This window comes from Xenopus tropicalis, chromosome 6, assembly GCF_000004195.4.
Source record: "Xenopus tropicalis strain Nigerian chromosome 6, UCB_Xtro_10.0, whole genome shotgun sequence".
NCBI lineage: Eukaryota > Metazoa > Chordata > Amphibia > Anura > Pipidae > Xenopus > Xenopus tropicalis.
In genome coordinates, this window is record NC_030682.2 from 25,681,793 (window position 1) to 25,704,642 (window position 22,850).

General features: G+C 40.4%; 2 protein-coding genes across 2 annotated transcripts; one reads left to right on the forward strand and one right to left on the reverse strand.

Annotated features, from left to right (window-relative positions):
* Window positions 1–4,043: 4,043 nt before the first annotated feature.
* On the reverse strand, window positions 4,044–11,078 carry thnsl1 (threonine synthase like 1). The gene is made up of 2 exons (XM_002933146.5): window positions 10,972–11,078; window positions 4,044–8,514 (listed from the first exon to the last, which is right to left on the reverse strand). Exons 1-2 carry the CDS (start codon window positions 11,061–11,063, stop codon window positions 6,255–6,257), a joined length of 2,352 nt encoding a protein of 783 aa, XP_002933192.4. The 5' UTR covers window positions 11,064–11,078; the 3' UTR covers window positions 4,044–6,254.
* A 394-nt stretch (window positions 11,079–11,472) lies between these two features.
* enkur (enkurin, TRPC channel interacting protein) lies at window positions 11,473–22,323 on the forward strand. The gene is made up of 5 exons (NM_001114042.1): window positions 11,473–11,597; window positions 13,625–13,770; window positions 16,664–16,917; window positions 17,352–17,498; window positions 21,908–22,323. The coding sequence occupies exons 1-5, from the start codon at window positions 11,521–11,523 to the stop codon at window positions 22,079–22,081; spliced, it is 798 nt and encodes a 265-aa protein (NP_001107514.1). The 5' UTR covers window positions 11,473–11,520; the 3' UTR covers window positions 22,082–22,323.
* The last annotated feature ends 527 nt before the right edge of the window (window positions 22,324–22,850 follow it).

The following is a 22,850-nucleotide window of genomic DNA, read 5'->3' on the forward strand; positions in this document are numbered from 1 at the left end:
TAAGCGCCTCTTCTCCAGTTTAAACAGACCCAACTTGGCCAGTCTTTCTTCATAACTGAGACTTTCCATACCCTTTACCAGCTTAGTTGCCCTTCTCTGGACCCTCTCTAACTCAATAATGTCCCGTTTGAGCACTGGAGACCAAAACTGAACAGCATATTCTAGATGGGGCCTTACCAGTGCTCTGTAAAGGGGAAGAATAACCCCCTCCTCCCGTGAATCTATACCCCTTTTAATACAGCTCAAAACCTTGTTTGCCCTTGCAGCTGCTGCCTGGCATTGCTTGCTACAGCCAAGTTTATTATCTACAAGGACTCCAAGGTCCTTCTCCATTATGGATTTGCCTAGTGCAGTCCCATTAAGGTTATACGGGGCTTGCATATTTTTACATCCCAGGTGCATGACCTTACATTTATCCACATTAAATCTCATCTGCCACTTAGCTGCCCAGATTGCCAGTTGGTCAAGATCCTGCTGCAGGGATGTCACATCCTGGATAGAATTGACTGGTCTGCAGAGTTTTGTGTCATCTGCAAACACTGATACATTACTCATAATACCCTCCCCTAAGTCATTTATGAACAAATTAAACAAAAGTGGACCCAGTACAGAACCCTGAGGGACCCCACTGAGAACCTTATTCCAAGTAGAGAATGTACCATTAACAACCCCCCTCTGTACCCGATCCTGTAGCCAGTTTTCTATCCATGTGCAAACGACTTCACTAAGACCAATAGACCTTAGCTTAGAAAGCAGTCGTTTGTGGGGAACGGTATCAAATGCTTTGGCAAAATCCAAATAGATTATATCTACTGCATCCCCACTGTCCAGCTTCTTACTTACCTCATCATAAAAAGCAATTAAATTGGTCTGACATGACCTGTCCTTCATAAAGCCATGCTGATTACTGCTCATAATGCCATTCTCCACTACATAATTTTGAATGTGATCCCTTAACAAGCCTTCAAATAACTTGCCCACCACGGATGTCAAACTTACAGGCCTATAATTGCCAGGCTGAGATCTTACTCCCTTTTTAAATATGGGAGTGACATTCGCCTTCTTCCAATCCCTAGGTACCATACCTGATGAAAGAGAGTCTGAGAATATCAGAAACAGGGGCCACTGTAATTCTGCCCCTAGCTCTCTCAGTACCCGAGGGTGTATTCCATCTGGCCCAGGTGCCTTGTTTACATTTATCGTGTGTAACCCTTTAAGCACCATATCCTGTGCCAACCACTGTGTAGTTGGAGCTGAGGCAACAGTGCAGCTATTGGGTGGGACTCGGCCCACTGGCTCCTCTACTGTATACACAGAAGAAAAGAACTGGTTAAGCACATCTGCCTTTTCTGTATCCGCTGTAACCATATTGTTATTATAACTCAATGGGGCCACACCCTCAACCTGCATCTTTTTACTATTAATATACTTAAAAAACTTTTTGGGGTTAGTCTTGGCCTCGGCCGCGATGCGCTCCTCATTTTCTATCTTTGCCTTCCGGATTGCTGTTTTACAACACTTGTTATAGTATTTATAATCATTAAACGCAGCTACTGTCCCCTCTGACTTATATTTCTTAAAAGCTTTCCTTTTTCTCCCTATTAACTTCTTTACCTCAGAGTTAAGCCACATAGGGTGATTCTTAACACTTCTGTTTTTTCTTATTAATGGAATGAATTGAGAACAGTAATGATTTAATATCATTTTAAATGACAACCATTTCTGCTCTGTATTTTTATCAGAAAACATAATGCCCCAATCTATGCCCTGAAGCGCTGCCCTTAAGGAGCTAAAATTTGCCTTCAAAATTCAGTGTCTTTGTTGCCCCCGTGTAAATTTGTTTCCTGCACCAAACATCAAATGAAATAACATTATGGTCACTATTACCCAGGGGTTCAACCACTTGCACATTTGCTATACGTTCTGGGTCATTAGAGATCACTAGATCTAGTATAGCATTGTTCCTGGTTGGCTCCTCAACAACCTGTGACATAAAGTTGTCGTGCAGCAAGTTTATAAACTTGTTCCCATTTACTGTCCTGGCAGTACTATTGCCCCAGTCAATATCAGGGTAATTAAAATCCCCCATTATTATCACTTGCCCCAAACTAGCAGCCTTTTCTATTTGCAACAGGAGCTGGGCCTCCTCCTCTTCGCTTACATTAGGGGGTCTATAGCATACCCCTACAATTAGCTTGGTAGATTCTTTACTATCTGTGAGAAGCTCAACCCATAAGGATTCAGCTCCCTCTGTTCCCCCCATAACTTCCTCCTTAATATTTGCTTTTAAGTCGTGCTTAATGAACAGACACACTCCTCCTCCTTTCCTATTGCCCCTGTCCCTCCGAAACAATGTATACCCCCCAATATTAACTGCCCAGTCATGAGACTCATTCAACCAAGTTTCAGCAACACCAATCACATCATATTTCCGCTCCAACGCCAGTACCTCCAGCTCTCCCATTTTACCAGTCAGACTCCTTGCATACTTGATCCCAACTAAGATATAATTAATCCTTATTGGAGGAAAAACAAGCCTACTGGGTTTGTTTAATGTTTAAATTAATTTTTTAGTGCACACTAACATTCTCTGATGAAAATACTCTTTTCCTACGTGCATGGGAGAGTAACTTGATTATTTCAGAAATAGTACAGAATTTTCTAATTGATTATATTTAGAAAGTTTTGTATTTCCATGAGATAAAGCTTGTCTTGCATTTTAATGTTTGCGGTAGTTTAAAGGTGATCATGATAACCCACTCTGTGACTGCATGGTGACCCATTTCTGGGTTCAGAACTCCTAGTTTAGTAGCATCTGTGGGTTCTGGCAAATGCCAGAGGGGCTGCTGTAAGATGCCATAGCCTAGGCCCGGACTGGCAATCTTCTCTTTCTCTGCAACTTCTCATATTACTGATCAGGCAGGAGCAGATGCCTGCATGACTGCCAGAAAATTGGCATTTTCATTTTCCTAACTTGAGTGAATTCTGATCACACCCCCAATCCACCCAAAACCCTCCCATTTTGGGGTCTGTGATTCAGGACTTGCCTGGCATATTTGGAGCATCAGATGCTGACTTCACATTTCAAGTCACTTCCTTCTGTCTCACTACCTGATGCTGATACTTCTTCTGACTTCTCTGTATCCTCATCCTCTACTTTATGTGATACTGACTCCTCATCTGAACTCTCAATCTGCTTTCTCTCATTTTCTGATTCTGATTTTTCTGATGCTGATTTAGAAGCTTTTGTACAAGATGATTATGTTGAGGTCTCAAAATCAGCCAAGCTAATACCCATTTCCCTGTTTCTAACCCTGTTAGATGGAAATGTATATAAACAAAGGGTTTAGGAAATGAAGAAAATATTCTGTACAAATAACTCACTCTTCAGTTGTTTGTTGGGTGCTCTCCTTTGGAGTCTCTTCATCCACAGAGGTTCATCCACATTTCCATAGAATTGTCTCTACTGCACCTTCACTCAAAGCTATTTTATGATGTAACCTCTTGCAATAGCTCCAATTGTTCTTCAATACATTGTTTTTATATGTTATCCATCCTTAAGGTGGCCATACACGTAGCAAGTGACGTTTAGGGCTGAATCTTCAGATATGGAGGTAGAAACAATAGAAATTCTACCACCTGACGATTCAGCCCTGAATCTATCTTTTGCTCGGGCACCTTTAATGGCGCCCAATCAAAATCTTTTAACCTGGCCGATCGACGAGTCAACCGATATCCACAGCCTTTTTCAATATCGGTCACCTCGTTGAGCTACCATACACGCACCGAATATCGTACAAAACAAGGTTTGTACGATATTATCGGTGCATGTATGGCCAGCTTTACTGTCTGTAGCCTTTCATTAGCCTATAACAGTTCCTTTCAATCACCATTCTTCTGCAGGCACGCTTTCTGGTCTGTTCCTTCTTCTATGGCTCCCCTGCTGGCCTTTGCTTGTGGCAGAAAGTTAACATTGGGCCATTAACTTCCAAAGAGAACAATATCTTTTTGTTCAGGAAAAAACAATACAGCAATATTGTATCTGACTACAAATAACTGACAAAGTTTATTTTTAATAAACATGCACGGTACAACATTATCTCTGTGGCTCACATATTAACATATTATCAAATGTGCCAATTTGAATAAATACCTATGAAAACTACCCAAGCTTATGTTTCAAATAAATTACTTTTACATTGCACAGTATCTCGATATGTTCCAAAAACTAGGCTCAGTAAAATGGACCCCGAGTTCCCAAAAGTCCACCCAAGGATTTCATTTGCCCCCTTTATCACATTGAATGTCCATAAAAAAGTTTTGGATTTTTTCAGTTTAGAAAATGTGCTGTAAAGGCATTGCTTTGGTCAAGTCTTAAATGGATTTCTCAGTTTAGGCACACAAAAATGTCTTGAAGACATTGCCAAATGCTTTAAGATATAGTATGGCTTAAGGCATATGTTATTTTGATTTTCGGCTACTTGATTATACTTGTGGATTCACTTTACATTCACTGGAATTAAAAATGCTGCAGGTTTCTAAATAGCACACAAGGTATGGAAGAGGGGAGCCACAGGTGTCTACACACCAAAATGGAGCACAGAGGCCTGCGGCTATTTTCAAAATGTCTCATGCAGTGGGCAAAGTGCAAGAAAAATGGCTGATTGAGGCCTTGTTTTGCAGACTGCGTGGGCCATTGTAAATTAGTCTTCTTGTATTTTTTTCTTTCTAGGCATGATAGTCATGATGAGATGGCACTGACTAGAGTAGTCAGGCAATCAGGCAGCACACCTTTACTTTAGTTCAGGAATCCTTAATGTGGCAGTAGGGAGATCATTATTTATTAGTGTGACATGAGTGACCTCACTAAAATAGTGCTTTGTGATATAGAGTTGCCACCTTTCAGTGCCATAAAACCGGCGGGGACGTGATGTCATTGGGTGGATATGTCACGCCACAGGGGCAGGACTCTCCAAAATTAACCAGGCAATCGGCCAGTCAAAATTTCAATTTTGGAGAGTCCTGACAGTTTTCCAAATTGGGAAAACTGGGCAGGCAGTTTTGATTGGGACAGCCCTTCCGAAGACCAAGCTGTCTGGGTCAAAACCGGACAGGTGGCAACCCTACTGTGATGTCATCAGTTAAAGCCATAGTTTAAAGAAAGTATCTGCATCACATGACTTGAATTTTCTGTATTATAAGAAACCATGTACCCACTACCAGGGCCGTATTTAATATAAAAAAATTTGAGTGCCTGTCCTGAGGAGGGGAGCTTTAGGGGGGCAGGCCTCAGATGCCTTTATGGTAAATAAAAAAAGCGCAAAAAAAATCAAATCCTCCCCAGTCCACTGCCAGATTGTAGCAAAATGATCTGAAAGCAGAACTTTGGGTGGGGGCTACCTGGCCTTGTTTGACACATGGCAGTACAGCAGGACTGTCTGCGTATGCAATAGTCGAAAGGGGGAAGGCTGAAGTCAAGTTCCTAGAGAATAGCCGGACCCCCACTTTAAAATACAAGAAGTTAACTAGTTCCATAACCTTACACAATTTTATTTTTTACCCTGGTGCCACATTTACTAGATGGCAAATTTCACAAGGTGATTACAGTGCGAGAAAAAGAGTCCTAGTAAAGTATTTCTGAATCAAATACAAAATCTGGCCCTAAATAATATCCAACATACAGGAAACTTACAGATATCTCAAGCATTTTGTTAACCAACAGGGAAGTAGAACAAGCAGAAAGATAACATTAACTATTAACTATTTCCTGCAAGGCATAACAGCCACTACGCTCTATAATTAGAGGCCAATATCTCTATAAACATAGACACGACAAAATCTTATACAAGTGGTGAGTATTTCTTCTATTTTTAGACTCATTCCGCTTGAAAAGAGATTATCCAAATGATAAGTACACATTCCAGTAATGTATTACTGTAACGGTCTGTGAAACATACACTTATAGGAAATGCCATCAGTTCTGTCGGATTTCTCAGGCACTAACGAAGTATGAAGTGACATTTTTTTCTTTAATGTAACAATGCACTTTGGGGAAAACACATTGAAAGGCAGGCTATTTTTAGCTTGTTTTAGATGAGGTCTTTCCTCTTTTTCAATTAAGTGTTATAATAGCTTTCCTGATATCTTTCCATGTTATGCCTTTGTTTGTTTGATTTTGTTTTAGTGGAACCTTTAACAACTCTCTGGATTCCAGGGAGAAATAGTCTTAAATATTAACAAAAAATCTTTGACCATTAATGGATTTTCAAATATAAATTCTGAATAAAACGTTCCACATTTTCCATTACTATGTTTGGATCTGGCAGACAAATGTGGGTCGTTTTGCTCTCTGCTTTTTTAAGCATTTCTATGAGAGCCTTGTGAGTGGGAGGCAAGGGGTGGAAGGAATTTAACAGGTGAAGCTGGCTTAAAGGGCTATGCTTAATTGAATCAATTCTTAAAGCCTGTAAAATGGCAGGTGCAAACTTGGAATAATGAGCTGTACTTGATATAATGACAGGGCAGGTTCTATCCTGCACTCTGTCTGCAACTACTTTTGCAATCGCAGTGTGTGGGTCCAAAATATATCCGGTAGCTTCATACACTGAGTGGATCATTTCCAGGCAGTCTTTTTCAGAACACCAGCCACCGATAATATCCTCCTGGATAAGGCAAACTAAATTACTTCGCAGTTGAAAATGTCCTTCGTTCTGCAGCTGAACAAACAGCTGCTTCACAAACTTCCCATCATTGTTCGTAAGCAGGTGCAAATACCGTTCGATATTAGAAGATTTCAGAATGTCAATGGCTGGAGAACAGGACTGTAGAAGTTTTTTTCCCCTGAGATCATAGTGGCCTGTTTTTAGAAAATCGGTCAAAACGTGATTTTGGTTAGACGCACAAATTAATTTTCTGATGGGAACTCCCATTTGCTTGGCATAAAGCGCTGCTAGGATATTGCCAAAGTTTCCAGTGGGAATGCATACATCAACGTGACTTCCGAAAGATATGATTCCTTGGCTAACAAGATCAAGATAGGCAGAGGCATGGTAAACGACCTGAGGAAGAAGCCTTACCCAGTTTATGGAATTAGCCGTGCTTAGAACAGTTCCATATTCAGCAGTGAGAAATCCAGTATAATCAGAATTTGTAAATAGCTTTTTAATTGTATTTTGGCAGAAATCGAAATCAGATCCAACTCCTAATCCCAAACTATTTTCTCCTTGACAGGCAATGATTTGCAATTTTTGAGCCTGACTTATTCCATTTTCAGGATACAAGCAAAATACCCCAATCGTTTTCTTGTCTATATCACTAAGGCGCCCAAAACCATCCATGACAGCACTTCCTGTGTCTCCTGAGGTGGCAACCATCACCAAATAGTTACATGTTTTCGGAATACAATAGGCAAACAAGTGAGGCATGAACTGCAAAGCCAGATCTTTAAATGATGCAGTGGGACCATGAAAGAGCTCAAGAATGAACTGGTTTCCGACCAAATGTCTAACTGGAGCTATTTTATGACATGCAAAATTTTCTCCATAAGCTTTTTCAACAATCTCTCCCAGTGTAAAAGCAGGGACATCAACAGGATGTATGCATCTTTCCAATATTATCTGAGCTCTTTCAGCATACGAGAATCCTACTAATGTTTTCCATTCCCCCCTAGTGAGTTTTGGCAGACCCTTTTCAGGAACATAGAGTCCACCATCTGGAGCTAACCCCTCAATAACTGCGTCACTGAAATATTTTGTTTGGCACTCTCTGGCATCATCACTTGTATTTCTGGTGGAAATAAAGGCTTCAGATTCAGAATCCTGGTATCTCTTTATTGCATTAACAACTCTGTGAGCTATATCTTCTATACTGTCTCCCATCTGACAAAGCACACGTACATCATGCCATTTTTTATAAAACTGTTTCCTCTTCTGAAGTATGTCCAAAATGGACGCTCCAGACCTTTGACCAACAATGCGATCCACTTTCATTCTTTCCAGTCTCTCCATGATATCTTTTGTGTTAACATCAAGATAAATAACTATCCCATTTTGCTTTATGTGTTCCATGCTTCTAGAATGTAGAGGGTTGGACCCAGTGAGGGAAATAACACTTCCAGACGTTGAAAACTTTAAAAGGGCTTTTCCTTCCTCTTCTAAAAATTGTTCATCGCCAATATCCTGCAGTTTTTTAGAAACACTCATATTCCAGTCTTTTTCAAGGACGTCATCATCAACATCGACAACAGGGCAGCCCAGTTTCTGTCCAATTATTCTGCCTACTGATGTTTTCCCAGCACCTGGTGGGCCCATCAGAATAAGGTTTTTATCTCCAGCAAGAGAAGTGAAAGTTGACATCCATAATTTCGGAAGTGTCTGGAGTGCCAAGGTCTTTGAAAGCAGTTGGTTAAGCATGATAGCTGTGGATCGTGCACTAAATACAGGCATGACTGTAGTTAGTTTTTGTTTTTGAAAGCTGATGTTCAGCGCCCTCTGTTTTTCCAAACTAAACCTACCTCTGAAAAAAAAAGAAAATATGTTATAATTAGCATACCAAAAGCCAGAAGAAGAAGTAGGCAGACCTGAAGGCTGGCACTGCTATTACTAGATGGCTCTATGATCACAAAAGATATTAACCTAAGCCAGAACATGCCCTCTACAGTCCTTAAAGGGAAAGTCAGGCTGTGTACAATGGGTATCCCTCTGTATAAATAAACCACTTTCTTTCCTGCTACAGCCTAATCTATTGCAATATTGTTACAAACATATCTATATATATATATATAAATAATACACAATGAATATTCTGTAAATTGTATCTTTATAAACAGTGCTTAGTTATATCATTAGTTATAATCGTTGCTTTTTGGACAAATTTTAGCCATATGACTTTGGCCTCTTGCTTTTGTATGATCACTATGGAACTCCTCGGTGACATTTTACAATAGGGGGTACTTTATTCAATATATTATATACATAGAGCAGGACGTTATATAGAGGGTTTTTCATTGGACTGCTGGTTTGTTTGACTTTGCTATTTGGGATCAGAAAGTAAACTGTGGCTTTAGTTTTATTTTGAAATTTTGCCCTGTTTAGTGAAAGAAATAACAAAAACCAAAGAGATTTCCTAAATAAAAGAACAGACAAAATGTATTTATTAAAACAAGCCCTATTCACAGAACTGATGTTCAAAAAGAGTTATAATGTATAACTTATTGCATGCACTAAGCATTGCTTCTCTTTGGATTTACATGATTGGGAGATGCTATACATCAACGTTATGGTGGCCATACATGTACAAGATCTGCTTGTTTGGCGAGGTTGCCAAATGAGTGGATTTTTTACCAATAAGCAACGCGCTGATGCATTCCTCACCCTGATGGGATTTTTTTTTTTTTTATAAGTTTTTATTTAAGGTTTTTACAACAATAGAGAAAAAAAAACGTTTAGAAGGAAAGAAGGAGAGAGTATATAGAGCTATGGCGAGCCTGGCAGAGTTATACAGATTGTGCATTTAACCAGGTGTCCCACACTGCTTTGAACTTGGTTGGGCAGCCTCTAGAGATACAGACTAGTTTTTGCTTAGGTAGCACGTCGTTGATTAATTTTTTCCAAAACGTAAGTGAGGGGGCAGTAGTCGATTTCCAATTTAGCAAAATTGCTTTTTTAACATAAAATAGCAGTTGCAAATAGCACAAACGTTGGTATGGCGATAACCCCAGGTCTTCTAGCACCCTGATGGGATATTTAAACCTGCACGATCGACATGTAACTGATTTTAGGCCTGATATCCGTTTTTCTGCAGTTTATATTGGCCCGTGTCCAGATGGGTAATATGGCAGCTACCATAAGTATGTATAAAAGCAAATATTAATGGCATACAAAAAATATGTGTGTAAAATACATTAGTCCTGCCAGAATACTGAGCCTAAAGCTGGCCATACACGTGGCGATCTGACGATGTTTCGTGCGACCATCGAAACATCGTCAGATGTGCCACACACCATTCAGGGCTGAATCGGCAGGTAAGGAGGTAGAAACAATAGGATTTCTACCTCCTTCTGCCGATTCAGATCTGAAGGGAGATTTTGATCAGGCGCCTTCTATGGCGCCCAATCAAAATTTTCCAACTGGTCCGATCGGCGAGTCGTCCGATATCGGCAGGTTCCTGTGATATCGGTCGACTCGCCGACATACCATACACGCACTGATATCGGCCGACTCGCCGATCGGACCAGTTGGAAAATTTTGATTGGGCGCCATAGAAGGCGCCTGATCAAAATTCTCCCTTCAGCGCTGAATCGGCAGAAGGAGGTAGAAATCCTATTGTTTCTACCTCCTTACCTGCCGATTCAGCCCTGAATGGTGTGTGGCGGATCTTACGATGTTTCGTGCGACCGATGGTCGTACGAAACATCGTCAGATCGCCACGTGTATGGCCAGCTTTAATCATGGGTTTTGCAATATATTACGTAAATGCCTACATTTAAAACCCCTGCTGGTGCTCATCTTTACTGAAATGGACACTTTCTCAGGGTATTATTCTAGTGAGCCATCTTATCAGGGGTGAGGGGGGTCACAATTCAGCACCCCACCCACTGATAAACTTTTATTGTACTTTACCAGTAACATCCCACCTACAGATAATACTACATTTATGTTGCCTGAAAGCCCAATAGCCGGCAACACTGTGAGAAACCAGCAAGTATGTGTGAGCTCTGCCCTTACCTTATGGAGTAGCCAATACAAACATCCCCCACCCACACCCCCACACCCCCACAGGGCAGACTCACACTATACACTATATAGGAACCCATTGCCACAAAAACAGGTCTCTAGGTTTTCAATGAATCAATTTATTTGCTGCTAGTGCTCTAAGGTGCAGATAAGGGTGCAGATTCCTTTACTGAGAACCCCACAGTCTGCCAATGTCATTGCTTTACGTACAGCTGCTCCAAAGCGTCTCCTCACCTACCTGCCAGCATTACAGTGCCACAGCCTCAGCCCCGTCTGCCTACGCCCCGCCCCCGGCACTCCCAGCATGCACTGCCCGAGCCAGCAAGCCATTAAAGAGAAAGCGCCTGCTTTATGTTGGAAAATGAGTGCATTTCCCTTATAGCTAAATAAGGGCTGGGGTTCAAAAACCATCAGATTGTGTCCCAGACTGTAACTGGAAACAATGGTGCTTAAACATAGCATTTGTTGTCCTGTTATTGCTTTACAGAATGTGGTAAATTAAACTACAACTCCCACAATCCTTTGCAAGCCAGAAATGCTGCACGTATAAGCTGCCTCACAACTGGCAAGCCCAGGGGCTGTATAACACACACGAAACAACACTGTTCCTTTTAAATAAAGTTTGTTGACACGCAGAGGGAAAATGTAAACAGACTGCTGTGTAGTAACAGTCCCCATGGTAACAGCCCAGGCAACAAGAATAACAAGGAGCCTAGCTGAGCTGAGCACTTGATTCCCCCCCAGAGAAAGGCACAGGGAAGCCAGAGAGTTGGGAGAAAGTGATACAATGAAGGAGATGTATCCCACTGAAAGTATATATAACCTTATCCCTCAGGAAGAGGTGAAGGCATCCAAGCAGCCCAGGTGAGACCCAGAGAGACGTGGGAGTAGGAGTTGGGAGTTGGGGAAAAGGGACATAAAAGTTACAGATAAAAGCTGTCAGGTATAGTCAGACACTATGGGCATGGTTATGTACCAAAAAGATGTTGAATTCAATTGAATGAATGGGTTTCTTTTACTGAATTTGTGTTATTTGAGTGTGCTATTCCATCAGCGCTGAGATCTGTATCTGTCCTTCTAAAATATAACCCCCCATCACCCTTCATTGTGAATATGCACTCTGTCATTTTGTGTGCAGAGCAGTCCCAGCTCTAATATTCACCTTCACAGTCAGATTAGCGAGCTTCAAATTGCGACTCCTGATGAAATGTGGGTGTTGTAGTTTAACACTGCACAGTGAGGATGGCTGATTTAGGTGAAAGCCACAGGTAGTGGCCACACACTAGGCACGGGGACAGTAGTTGATAACAGGCCCAGAAAGTAAAAGAAGTCACTGCAACTCCAAGCATATGGTTGCCACTCAGTAGGGTTCATAGTGTTGTAGTTCGTCAACAACAGGAAACCCATTGGTCAGAGATCACTTAGGGTTTTAAGACTAAAGGACAAGGAAAGTCAAATATGTTTATGAGTACAGGTATGGGACTTGTTATCCTGAATGCTCAGAACCTGGGGTCTTCCAGATAAGGGGTCTTTCCGTAATTTGGTACTGTCTTATAATTACAGAGAAAAAGGAAATCAGTTTTAAAAAATGTAATTATTTGCTTATGGAGTCTATGGGAGATGGCCATCCTGTAATTTGGAGCTTTCTGGATAATGGGTTTCTGGATAAGGGATCCTATACAGTACCATCTTGTAAGGCACCCTGCTTGTTAGCCCGTCTCTGCCCACTTCTGCTCTGTAAAAAAAAAAAACGCACAGCCAGGTAGCCTTCTTTGCCTTGGCAATGGCGCCATCTTGGCAGATCTGGCAGTGTTCTAACATGGAGCCCTTTACACTGTCATGCACACAGAATTTCTTATTTGCCGACCGACACCAGTCTGTTCTTTCCCATTATCTCCCCACATTCCATATAACTTCCCCCTTCCTTCTTTATAACCATTTATTTTTAAGTCCTTACTACTATAGGCCAGGTTTATTATTACTTTTTTCTGTGCTGCTTCATTATGTTTCTTGTACAGCACTTGGAACCTGGCTACAGGAGTATGCCAGTTAGTGGGATAAAGCTTAGGTTTGCCAAATCACTTGAACATTTAGGGACACATTTAAAAAATCCAGCCAGCAGGGCTAAACTGATTGCACTTTCATTTAAATGCAGTGAGTACTGCCCTGTTTTATTAAACATGTCCCTGCATTTTCAAGTTATATGTTTACCCTAATATAGGTAGGGTACAGATACATATACAGGGGGTTTAGGTTGCTTAGGTTGGTTATTCTCTGTCACAATGCTACCAACTGTCCCTGATTTCCTCCGTTTTTAACTATCTAGTTCTGATATACTAATATAGGTGCTAATTTAGGGCGACCAGATCACTTGAAAATTCAGGAACACATCTAGAAAATCCAGCTAGAAGGGCTGCGCTGATAGCAATTAAATGTATGCATCTATTAGATGTGTCCCTGAATTTTCAAGTTTTCTGGTCACAATATGCTAACTGACAGAAGTAAAATTGGCAGCAGCAACCAATCAGGCCTATGCTTTAATATTTAAACTTTCAGTCGACCGTTCAAAACTATTTGGTGATTGGTTGGTGTTGACAACTGCACTGCAGTTTTGCACCTGTATTTGTAAACCAGCCCTTAAAACTGTCCCTTAAAACTGCGTCCCTGTTAAATCTGATCAAGAGCAAAAAAAAAAAAAAAAAAAAAGTTAACCATTTTGTGGTAATTTCAGAATAAATCAGCTGCTTTGCCTGTAATGAGTCACCCTTGTTTGCACTTCCTTGAAAAGTTGTGTTGAATAGCAATGTGCTGAACAAACATTTGAGGGTTCTTTTAAAAAAATATATATAGGCATTGTCTATTGTAATTGGCAGTTACTATTTTTGTTACAGATATGTATCAATGTTCCGGGAATCTGTCAAGGTTGAAACTAAAAAGGACAAAGCTGCCCACAAAACCATGGGACCAGCAAAGGTAGACCCACCGTTGCCTGGAGATTTCCTGCAAAAACATACAAAAGAGTTGATGTTGGCTCAAAGTAAGTTGTTAGTCATTATAAGAACTCAACAAGATCCCTGTATGGTTCTCAGAATGATTTTGTCCTTCTTTATATATTGTATACCCAATGGTTTAAACTATGGGTTCAGGCCAAAAATGTCAGCCACAGGTGTGGGTTCTTGCAGATGGCTGGTCAAACTTTAAACAGGGCCCCTCCCTTTTGGTCAGTAATAGTGCTGACCCCTCCCCTATGGTGGCTGATTCTACCCATATACAGTATGGGTCATCAGAGAGGAGTCAGGTCAGGGGAGGTCATAAAATAGAAAAGGACTTTGGCTGGGTCGGGTGGGGCTTAATATGTATCAGGTTGAAAAATTTCTGACCCACTCAGTATTAATACAATCATTGATTAATTAGGGTTATTCATCCAGCTAACACATGGTTGTTTTCACAACAGCCATGGAGATATCAGGCAGTTGGGCAGATCGACTGACTAATCTGTCTGCGTGTACAGTACCTGCCACATGTACTCTCGGGAGCAGGGCATAGGCATGATGGATAAACCCTCCTGTACCTCCCAAGGTGGGCACAGAGCAGGTTGCATGGACAAGTGGCTGAAATGTTGTAGCCAGTTAAGTAGGTACTTGAAATGATGGCAGAGGTACAAAATCAGCAAGCAGTTTCATGGTCTTGTTCAGGCTAAGGGTAAAGACACACAGAGCTACTAGTAGCAGCTACTTGTCACAGCTAGAAATAGACAATGCTGATCATTTACTAATAACTGTCTCTATGTGTGTTTAACAATTCTCAGTATTGTCTATGGGAGGGTATTTTCTGGTGTTTAGTAACCGTGACAAGTAGCTGCAACTAAGTTGCTCAGTGTGTCTTCACCCTAAACGTTGGGTCAGGCAGCAGAGGTAAAAGAGTCTTACAGTATCGGCAGAGGTTTCACCCTATTTTGCTGTGTGCAATTTGTTTGAATGGGATAAAGTGAACTGTGGCAAACAAAAGCCTTTTCTCACCAAAAGCCTTTGGACATTGACTTAAATGCAGAATATGGCACACAGTTGTAGCTGGATAGAGGGTATGGCTCAGGAATCCTGACTTCCATATTTTATTATAGTCATTCCCCAGTAACTAGCATGAGAAGGTATATCATTCACATTGATTCTTCTGCCTTCGGTATTCCAATTTGGATGCACAACCAGTGCACAGGCACTAAACCTACAGTGGTGTGAAAAACTATTTGCTGATTTCTTATTCTTTTGCATGTTTGTCACACAAAATGTTTCTGCTCATCAAACACATTTAACTATTAGTCAAAGATAACACAAGTAAACACAAAATGCAGTTTTTAAATGAGGGTTTTTATTATTTAGGGAGAAAAAAAATCCAAACCTACATGGCCCTGTGTGAAAAAGTAATTGCCCCCTGAACCTAATAACTGGTTGGGCCACCCTTAGCAGCAATAACTGCAATCAAGCGTTTGCGATAACTTGCAACGAGTCTTTTACAGCGCTCTGGAGGAATTTTGGCCCACTCATCTTTGCAGAATTGTTGTAATTCAGCTTTATTTGAGGGTTTTCTAGCATGAACCGCCTTTTTAAGGTCATGCCACAACATCTCAATAGGATTCAGGTCAGGACTTGGACTTTGACTAGGCCACTCCAAAGTCTTCATTTTGTTTTTCTTCAGCCATTCAGAGGTGGATTTGCTGGTTTTTTTGGGTCATTGTCCTGCTGCAGCGCCCAAGATCGCTTCAGCTTGAGTTGACGAACAGATGGCCGGACATTCTCCTTCAGGATTTTTTGGTAGACAGTAGACTTCATGGTTCCATCTATCACAGCAAGCCTTCCAGGTCCTGAAGCAGCAAAACAACCCCAGACCATCACACTACCACCACCATATTTTACTGTTGGTATGATGTTCTTTTTCTGAAATGCTGTGTTACTTTTACGCCAGATGTAACGGGACACGCACCTTCCAAAAAGTTCAACTTTTGTCTCGTCGGTCCACAAGATATTTTCCCAAAAGTCTTGGCAATCATTGAGATGTTTTTTAGCAAAATTGAGACGAGCCATAATGTTCTTTTTGCTTAAAAGTGGTTTGCGCCTTGGAAATCTGCCATGCAGGCCGTTTTTGTCCAGTCTCTTTCTTATGGTGGAGTCGTGAACACTGACCTTAATTGAGGCAAGTGAGGCCTGCAGTTCTTTAGATGTTGTCCTGGGGTCTTTTGTGGCCCCTCGGATGAGTTGTCTCTGCACTCTTGGGGTAATTTTGGTCGGCCGGCCACTCCTGGGAAGGTTCACCACTGTTCCATGTTTTTGCCATTTGTGGATAATGGCTCTCACTGTGGTTCGCTGGAGTCCCAAAGCTTTAGAAATGGCTTTATAACCTTTACCAGACTGATAGATCTCAATTACTTTTGTTCTCATTTGTTCCTGAATTTCTTTGGATCTTGGCATGATGTCTAGCTTTTGAGGTGCTTTTGGTCTACTTCTCTGTGTCAGGTAGCTCCTATTTAAGTGATTTCTTGATTGAAACAGGTGTGGCAGTAATCAGGCCTGGGGGTGACTACAGAAATTGATATTGAAATTGAAAATTGAAATTGATAAACCACAGTTAAGTTATTTTTTAACAAGGGGGGCAATCACTTTTTCACACAGGGCCATGTAGATTTGGAGTTTTTTTTCTCCCTTAATAACGTAAACCTTCATTTAAAAACTGCATTTTGTGTTCAATTATGTTATCTTTGACTAATAGTTAACGGTTTTTGATGAGCAGAAACATTTAAGTGTGACAAACATGCAAAAGAATAAGAAATCAGGGGCAAATAGTTTTTCACACCACTGTAAATCGAATAAAATGAACATGAAAGTTTGAAAAATGATTAAAACTAATTACCAAGTTTTTCTTTCATGTGGAAAAACAAGAAAGTGCTTCCATTGATCCCTTTGAGAAAGTCCCAAGGTGTCTAGATGAAGAGAGGAGGCGCCCCCCAGTTCCCCACCATACAGAGCACCCAGTCATGGGAGTACATTCCAATAAGGATTTCATCCAGACCAACGTAGCAGAAGCTGTCATGGCTGTGCCGAAGAAGCCGCAACCCATATTTGTTGACACTAAAAAAGGAGATAAGCATGTGCTTGAAACATCTGGGCTTGTTCCTAAATACTTGAAAAAAAAGGTAATAGCATATTCCTATAAAGTTTAACCCTTTGTGTGACAACTGGTTCCACTGCTGCTAAGCATCATTGAATAGAAAAGAAACCCAGATTGTTAGCACCATGAATTTTACCAAATATTAAAACAACAATGGAGGACAACAAGGGTTATATCTAAATCTGAGTATGGCTGCATCAAAATTTATCACTGACTCCATTGCTGGTAATTGGTTGGGTGGGCAAATAGATTGCTGCAATAACCCTGCAAGAAATAGGCATACATATTCTTTTTACTACCCAAACCCCACCCCAACAGCAAAGGTCTGAGGGTCAGGATAGGTTTTATAATTGCCCTCTCCCTAGGCTATTGACCCCTGCAAGTAGTCTCTCCGCCCAATTGCTTAGTATGATGGAGTCCTGAAGTATATCTCGTAAATGTCTGTTTTTTATCTTTTAGGATTACGGTGAAACTCCAGAATACATAGTAAAGCGGAATGAAGAAGTAAAAAGAGCCCAGGAAGAATATGATGCTTATGTAAAAGAGAGACTCAGGATGGGAGCCATGAAGCAACTGTCTGATGAAGAAAGGCAAAGTGTCCTAGAGGTACATTCTCAATGTCTTTCTGGGACTTAAAACATGTTAAGTATTGTGTGTGATCTAGTTTTCTTCAGGGACATTCTGGCTCTCCATGATACTGAATTTCTAGAGGGTCCTCTAGTTTACCAAGCCAATTGGCCTAAATACCCTTAAAGCACCTCCTTTATCTTAGGCCACGTAGGAGATTCTCACTGGACATTCAGTCCATTCCCTACATTCTTTTTCCTGACAAATGTTGTATATCTGGTCTTTCATGACCAGAAATGATAAGCCTATCCCCACAGTAGCCAATCCCCAATCTATTTATCTTTAGTCTTTTTGCCAAATGGGGCTGTAGAGGCACTGAAGGGGGTACTGAAGGAGGTGAGACTGACAGGAGAACAAGGAGAGGAGAGCAAAGAAAAAAAAGGGGAGGAAAGAAACAGGTGGAAAGACAGAAGAAGAGAGGGAAGTTAAAGGAAAAAGAAAGCCAAAGTCACTTGGGGGTGCCAAAATGTTAGGCACCCCCAAGTGACTTTGACCACCTACCTTTTACCCCGGGCTGGTGCCCCTGTGAGGAGGGAACAGCACCAGCCCGGGGCACCTGGAGCGGATCGCTTCCTTCTTCCTGGCTTCCTTTTCCGGAATGCCAGCGGTGGGCGCATGCGCAGTAGAGTGAAAAGCCGACTTTAATGTTTAAGTTCGGCTTTTCACTCTACTGCGCATGCGCGCGCAGCGAAACAGAAGGAAGGAAGCGCCGGCAGCTACCCCGGGCTGGTGCTGTTCCCTCCCAACAGGGGCACCAGCCCGGGGTACGAGGTAAGCGGTTAAAGTCACTTGGGGGTGCCTAACATTTTGGCACCCCCAAGTGACTTTACCTTTCGTTTCCCTTTAAATGAGGTTAAAAGGTTGTAGAAAGCATGGTGATTTGAATCAAGCAAACCACAGCCATCTAACATCTTTCCTTGCTTGTTACTGCTCCTCACTTCCTCTGTTTATACCTTTTGATAAATATTCCTATACAAGTGTATAGCCAGTTGTGAAACCTCCTGGTAAAATGTCATAAACTGTAGTTTCTCTCTTTGAGAAATATAGCCCCAGCACTCTAATACACAAAATACTGTGCAGGATTTGTCAGAGGTCTGTTAAACAGCTAGCTTCTACTGCAATGTTTCAATAGTCAGAAGCAGCAGTACAGAGAATAGCAAGGGACAGACATATGCTGTTTCCAATTCCAATTGCATATACAAATAACTTTACATTTACTGAACATGTTTAACTATTCATTAGCAGAAGGTTGCTTAAAATTATATATATAAAAAAACATTTTGAACAATAAATTCTAATCGAGACAGAGGATTAAACAAAGGGAAAATATTCTCATGGATAAACCATCAATCAGCAAATCATTATTTTTAACTCCAGATGATAGTTTGAGAATCTGACGTATATATGGCAGCAGCTGAAATTCTGCTTAAAAAAACAAAACTATGTAATACTATGTGCACTAAAGATGGAGTAATTAATGCTTACATTTACACCATACTATTTCTGTACCACTAGAAAGGGAAAATCATGCAGAATACAGTTAAACCTCTAATTTGTGTTTATCAGGGGAGTAGGGAAAAAAATGACGCGTAAACTAAACTGTGGGAAAATGTAAATCAAGAAACGTTAAATTAGGGTTTGTGGGGCGTCAAGAAAAGACGGCAAATTACAGGGAAATGTAAACACAGAACACAAAGCTTTTTCAGAGATTTTTTTGAAAAGCAAAGAAAAATAATCCAGTGTTGCTTTCAAACTGGCTAAGGATCCACAGGCTTGCATAAAGCTTGCCATACACAGGCCAATACAACCTGCCAACTCCGCAGTTTATTAGCCTTTTTCTGGGGCTATTGGAAAATCCTTGCAAACGGTAGGTAGCAATAAATTGGCCAGATATGCATCAGGCAAGTTTGAAATTCCTCTTGGGCAGTGACCACATTGGTGCATTGATGTTGTTCTCTCCTGATGGGTTTCTGTAGGTTTTCAGTATGATCCAATCAGATAAGACCAATTTGACCCAGCACATGGGTGGCCAAATTGGCCAAAAATCAGCTTGACTAATATTAATATTGTTATTAATAAATGTATTTATGAAGTGTTAACATATAGCACTTTACAATAAAAGGGTGTAAATTTTAAGCATATATATAAATATATATAAAACAGTCCACACGACAGCACCACACTCCAAAATCTGCTGCTCTGCAGTTGCCCCTGTGCACGGGATATCATATAAATATCAAAATAAAACAGCCAGCACCAAGGGTCTTTGTGTTTCAAAAAATCTCTCGTGTATTAAAATTGCATGTACAACCGACGTTTCGGTCCCTTTTGGGGACCTTGAAAAAGGTCCCAAAAGGGACCGAAACGTCGGTTGTACATGCAATTTTAATACACAAGAGATTTTTTGAAACACAAAGACCCTTGGTGCTGGCTGTTTTATTTTGATATAAATATATATATATATTATTAAGTGTAACAACACAAAAAACAGCAAGAGAAAACATGGCTAACCGAAAGCTGTCGAGGTCATGTAGAAGTCAATGGCAGCTGTCCTTTTTCAAATAGAAGATCTTTCTTTGCTTTGTGTTATTAGAGGTTTTCGGGTTTTTCAGACACTTTCATTTGTATGAAAATTCTTAAGAAACTGATTTATTCGAGGTTTCTTTGCATTCTTTTCATAGATTTGATCGTTTGTGCTTTTTAAAAAAAAGACTGTATTATAAATTACTTGGCATTTGGTTTGAAGATATTGTTGTGATATTTGGTGGCCCAGTTGGGCGAAGATCCAGTCATTTGGCTACCTTGCCAAACAAGTTCAAGTCATCTTTAAATGTGAAATATCAAAATATAGGAAAATTCATATATTGCTAAAATATATTTAAATAAATGAACAATTTGGGAACATGAAACAAGCTTTAGCAGTGACAGTATATACAGGGGTCCTAATTACCAGTGAGCTTTGTATTTCACAACCTTACTTCTCTTTCTTCATATATTCTCATTAATTGCAAATTTAGAAACAGATCTCAAAATACATTCGGCTCAGAGGAGCAGTAACTGCTATAATTGCGGCAGTATAATGTTTTATTCATGTTTTCATTTATTTAAAGCTCTCATCTGCAGAACACACATCTCCGAGCCAGCCAAAGGGAGCACATTGATCCAGCAGTAAAGTAGCATTCTATAGTCAATTATGTACCCCCTGCTGTAATTTATAAGGGTATTAAAAGCCTCAGAAGAACTTTGGTGAAAAAGCATAATGGTATTAGGCAAGTACATTTATACAGGTTACCTGTAGTATTAAGCACAAAACTACAAGATATTATAAAATTAATACACAGCCTAACCCTAAATATGAATTTGTTATACAAATAAAAATGGGTACAAGGGCATCACTCTGCATCTGATATAATTAAATTAATGTTTTCTTAACCTACTTATTTATCCTAATTATGCTTGGGAATCACCTCTGCCACCCAAGAGTCCATTTAAAACCTTTAATGTGTATTTTAATGACTACTTTGTATTGCGTCTTAATTAATTCCACTAAAGACTTCTCAAGTATGCCCAGGGCATTACTTTTATTGAGATTTCAGCACAAAGTGTTTCGGACCACTTTGGGATCAATTACAAGGTACTGTATTATTATTACAGAGAAAAGGGAATCATTTAACCATTAAATAAACCCAATAGGACTGTTCTGCCCCCAATAAGGGGTAATTATATCTTAGTTGGGATCAAGTACAGGTACTGTTTTATTATTACAGAGAAAAGGGAATCATTTAACCATTAAATAAACCCAATAGGGCTGTTCTGCCCCCAATAAGGGGTAATTATATCTTAGTTGGGATCAATTACAGGTACTGTTTTATTATTACAGAGATGTATCAGAGGCAGATTTGGAACATGTTGGGCCAAATTAGGCTGATCCCATCCATTAGGGCTTACAGAGATTCATAAAAGGTCTTGATAAAAGGTCTTATGTGACCTGAAACATTGCTGCTGTTGTTGTTTGCCCCAAAAAACTTTGCAATAAAGGCATTTTAATCTACAAAGACAAGAGGTGCTGTTCCTGTTCTTATGTACCAGGCTTACAGAGATTCATCCGATGAGGACTGCACAAATGTATAGCTGCACTCATCAATTGATAGCTGCCCTAATGGGGCCCCATACATCGGAAGATAAGCTGCCAACTCAATCTGAAGTGGCAGAAATGGCAATATACTGCCACCGTACATTGGATTAACCACTTGGGTAGCTGCTGCCATTACGCATTAGAAGTCATGTTCTGCTACAGTGGTTTCCATTATTGACACAATGGGTATTTAAAGTTTTTTGTTTATGCTCCAAAAATATGAACCCAAGTGATAAAGTGTAATTTATTTCAGGGACTGAAGAAAAATTGGGACAAACTACACCATGATTATCAAGGACTGTCAGTTGTGATTGATACACCACCAAAGAAGGCTCACAAAGAAAGGCTGGAAGCTGAGATGAAACAGTTAGAAAAAGACATTGATCGACTGGAAAGGCACAAAATAATCTACATAGCAAATAATTAAATGCTGTTTAAAATGAGCCTGTCTTACCCTCCAGAACATCACTATGGAACCAGCTGAGTATAGGGTACTTCTGGGAACTGAATAGTACATGGGTCTTTATTGCAGCCTAGATTCAGGTTTTCTTACATTTAGATTTACAGAGAAACCTCAATTTTACATCCCCTGATTTTTAATTTTCCTGCATTTTACACCATTGTTTTGTGTTCCCACTAATATATAACACATAATAAACGTCCATGACTTTACATTTTCCCAGATTTTGCACCATTTTTTTCTGTTCCTCTGAAAAACTTAAAATGGGGTATTTACACTTAGGGGCTGATTTACTCAAATTCAAATTTTTTTTACTAATACTCAAATTTTTCAAGAAACAACATTGGAAAAATCGCCTACTGGGAAAACACATTCGGAAATATCAAAATTATCTAGAAGTAAAAAAAAAAATCTCAAATTATCTCAAAATTGCTTAGTCAATGTGCCCCTAAGGTCGTGGGGGAGGGGTCTGGGTGTGCGACAGGGGTCCTTTGGGGGGTGAGGGGCCCCGGTGGGATAACGTAAAAGATTAAAATACCCATCTGTATTTAAACATAACTAGCATGACATGTTTCATGTCTTACACTTACTTATAAGCATAAAAAACAAACATTTGTCTTGCGTCATATAGGAAAAGGCACAACCAACTTCTCCCCTTCAGAGCTCTGGTACACGGGGAGATTAGTCGCCCGCGGCAAAACTCCCTGCTCGCGGGCGACTAATCTCCCCGAGTTGC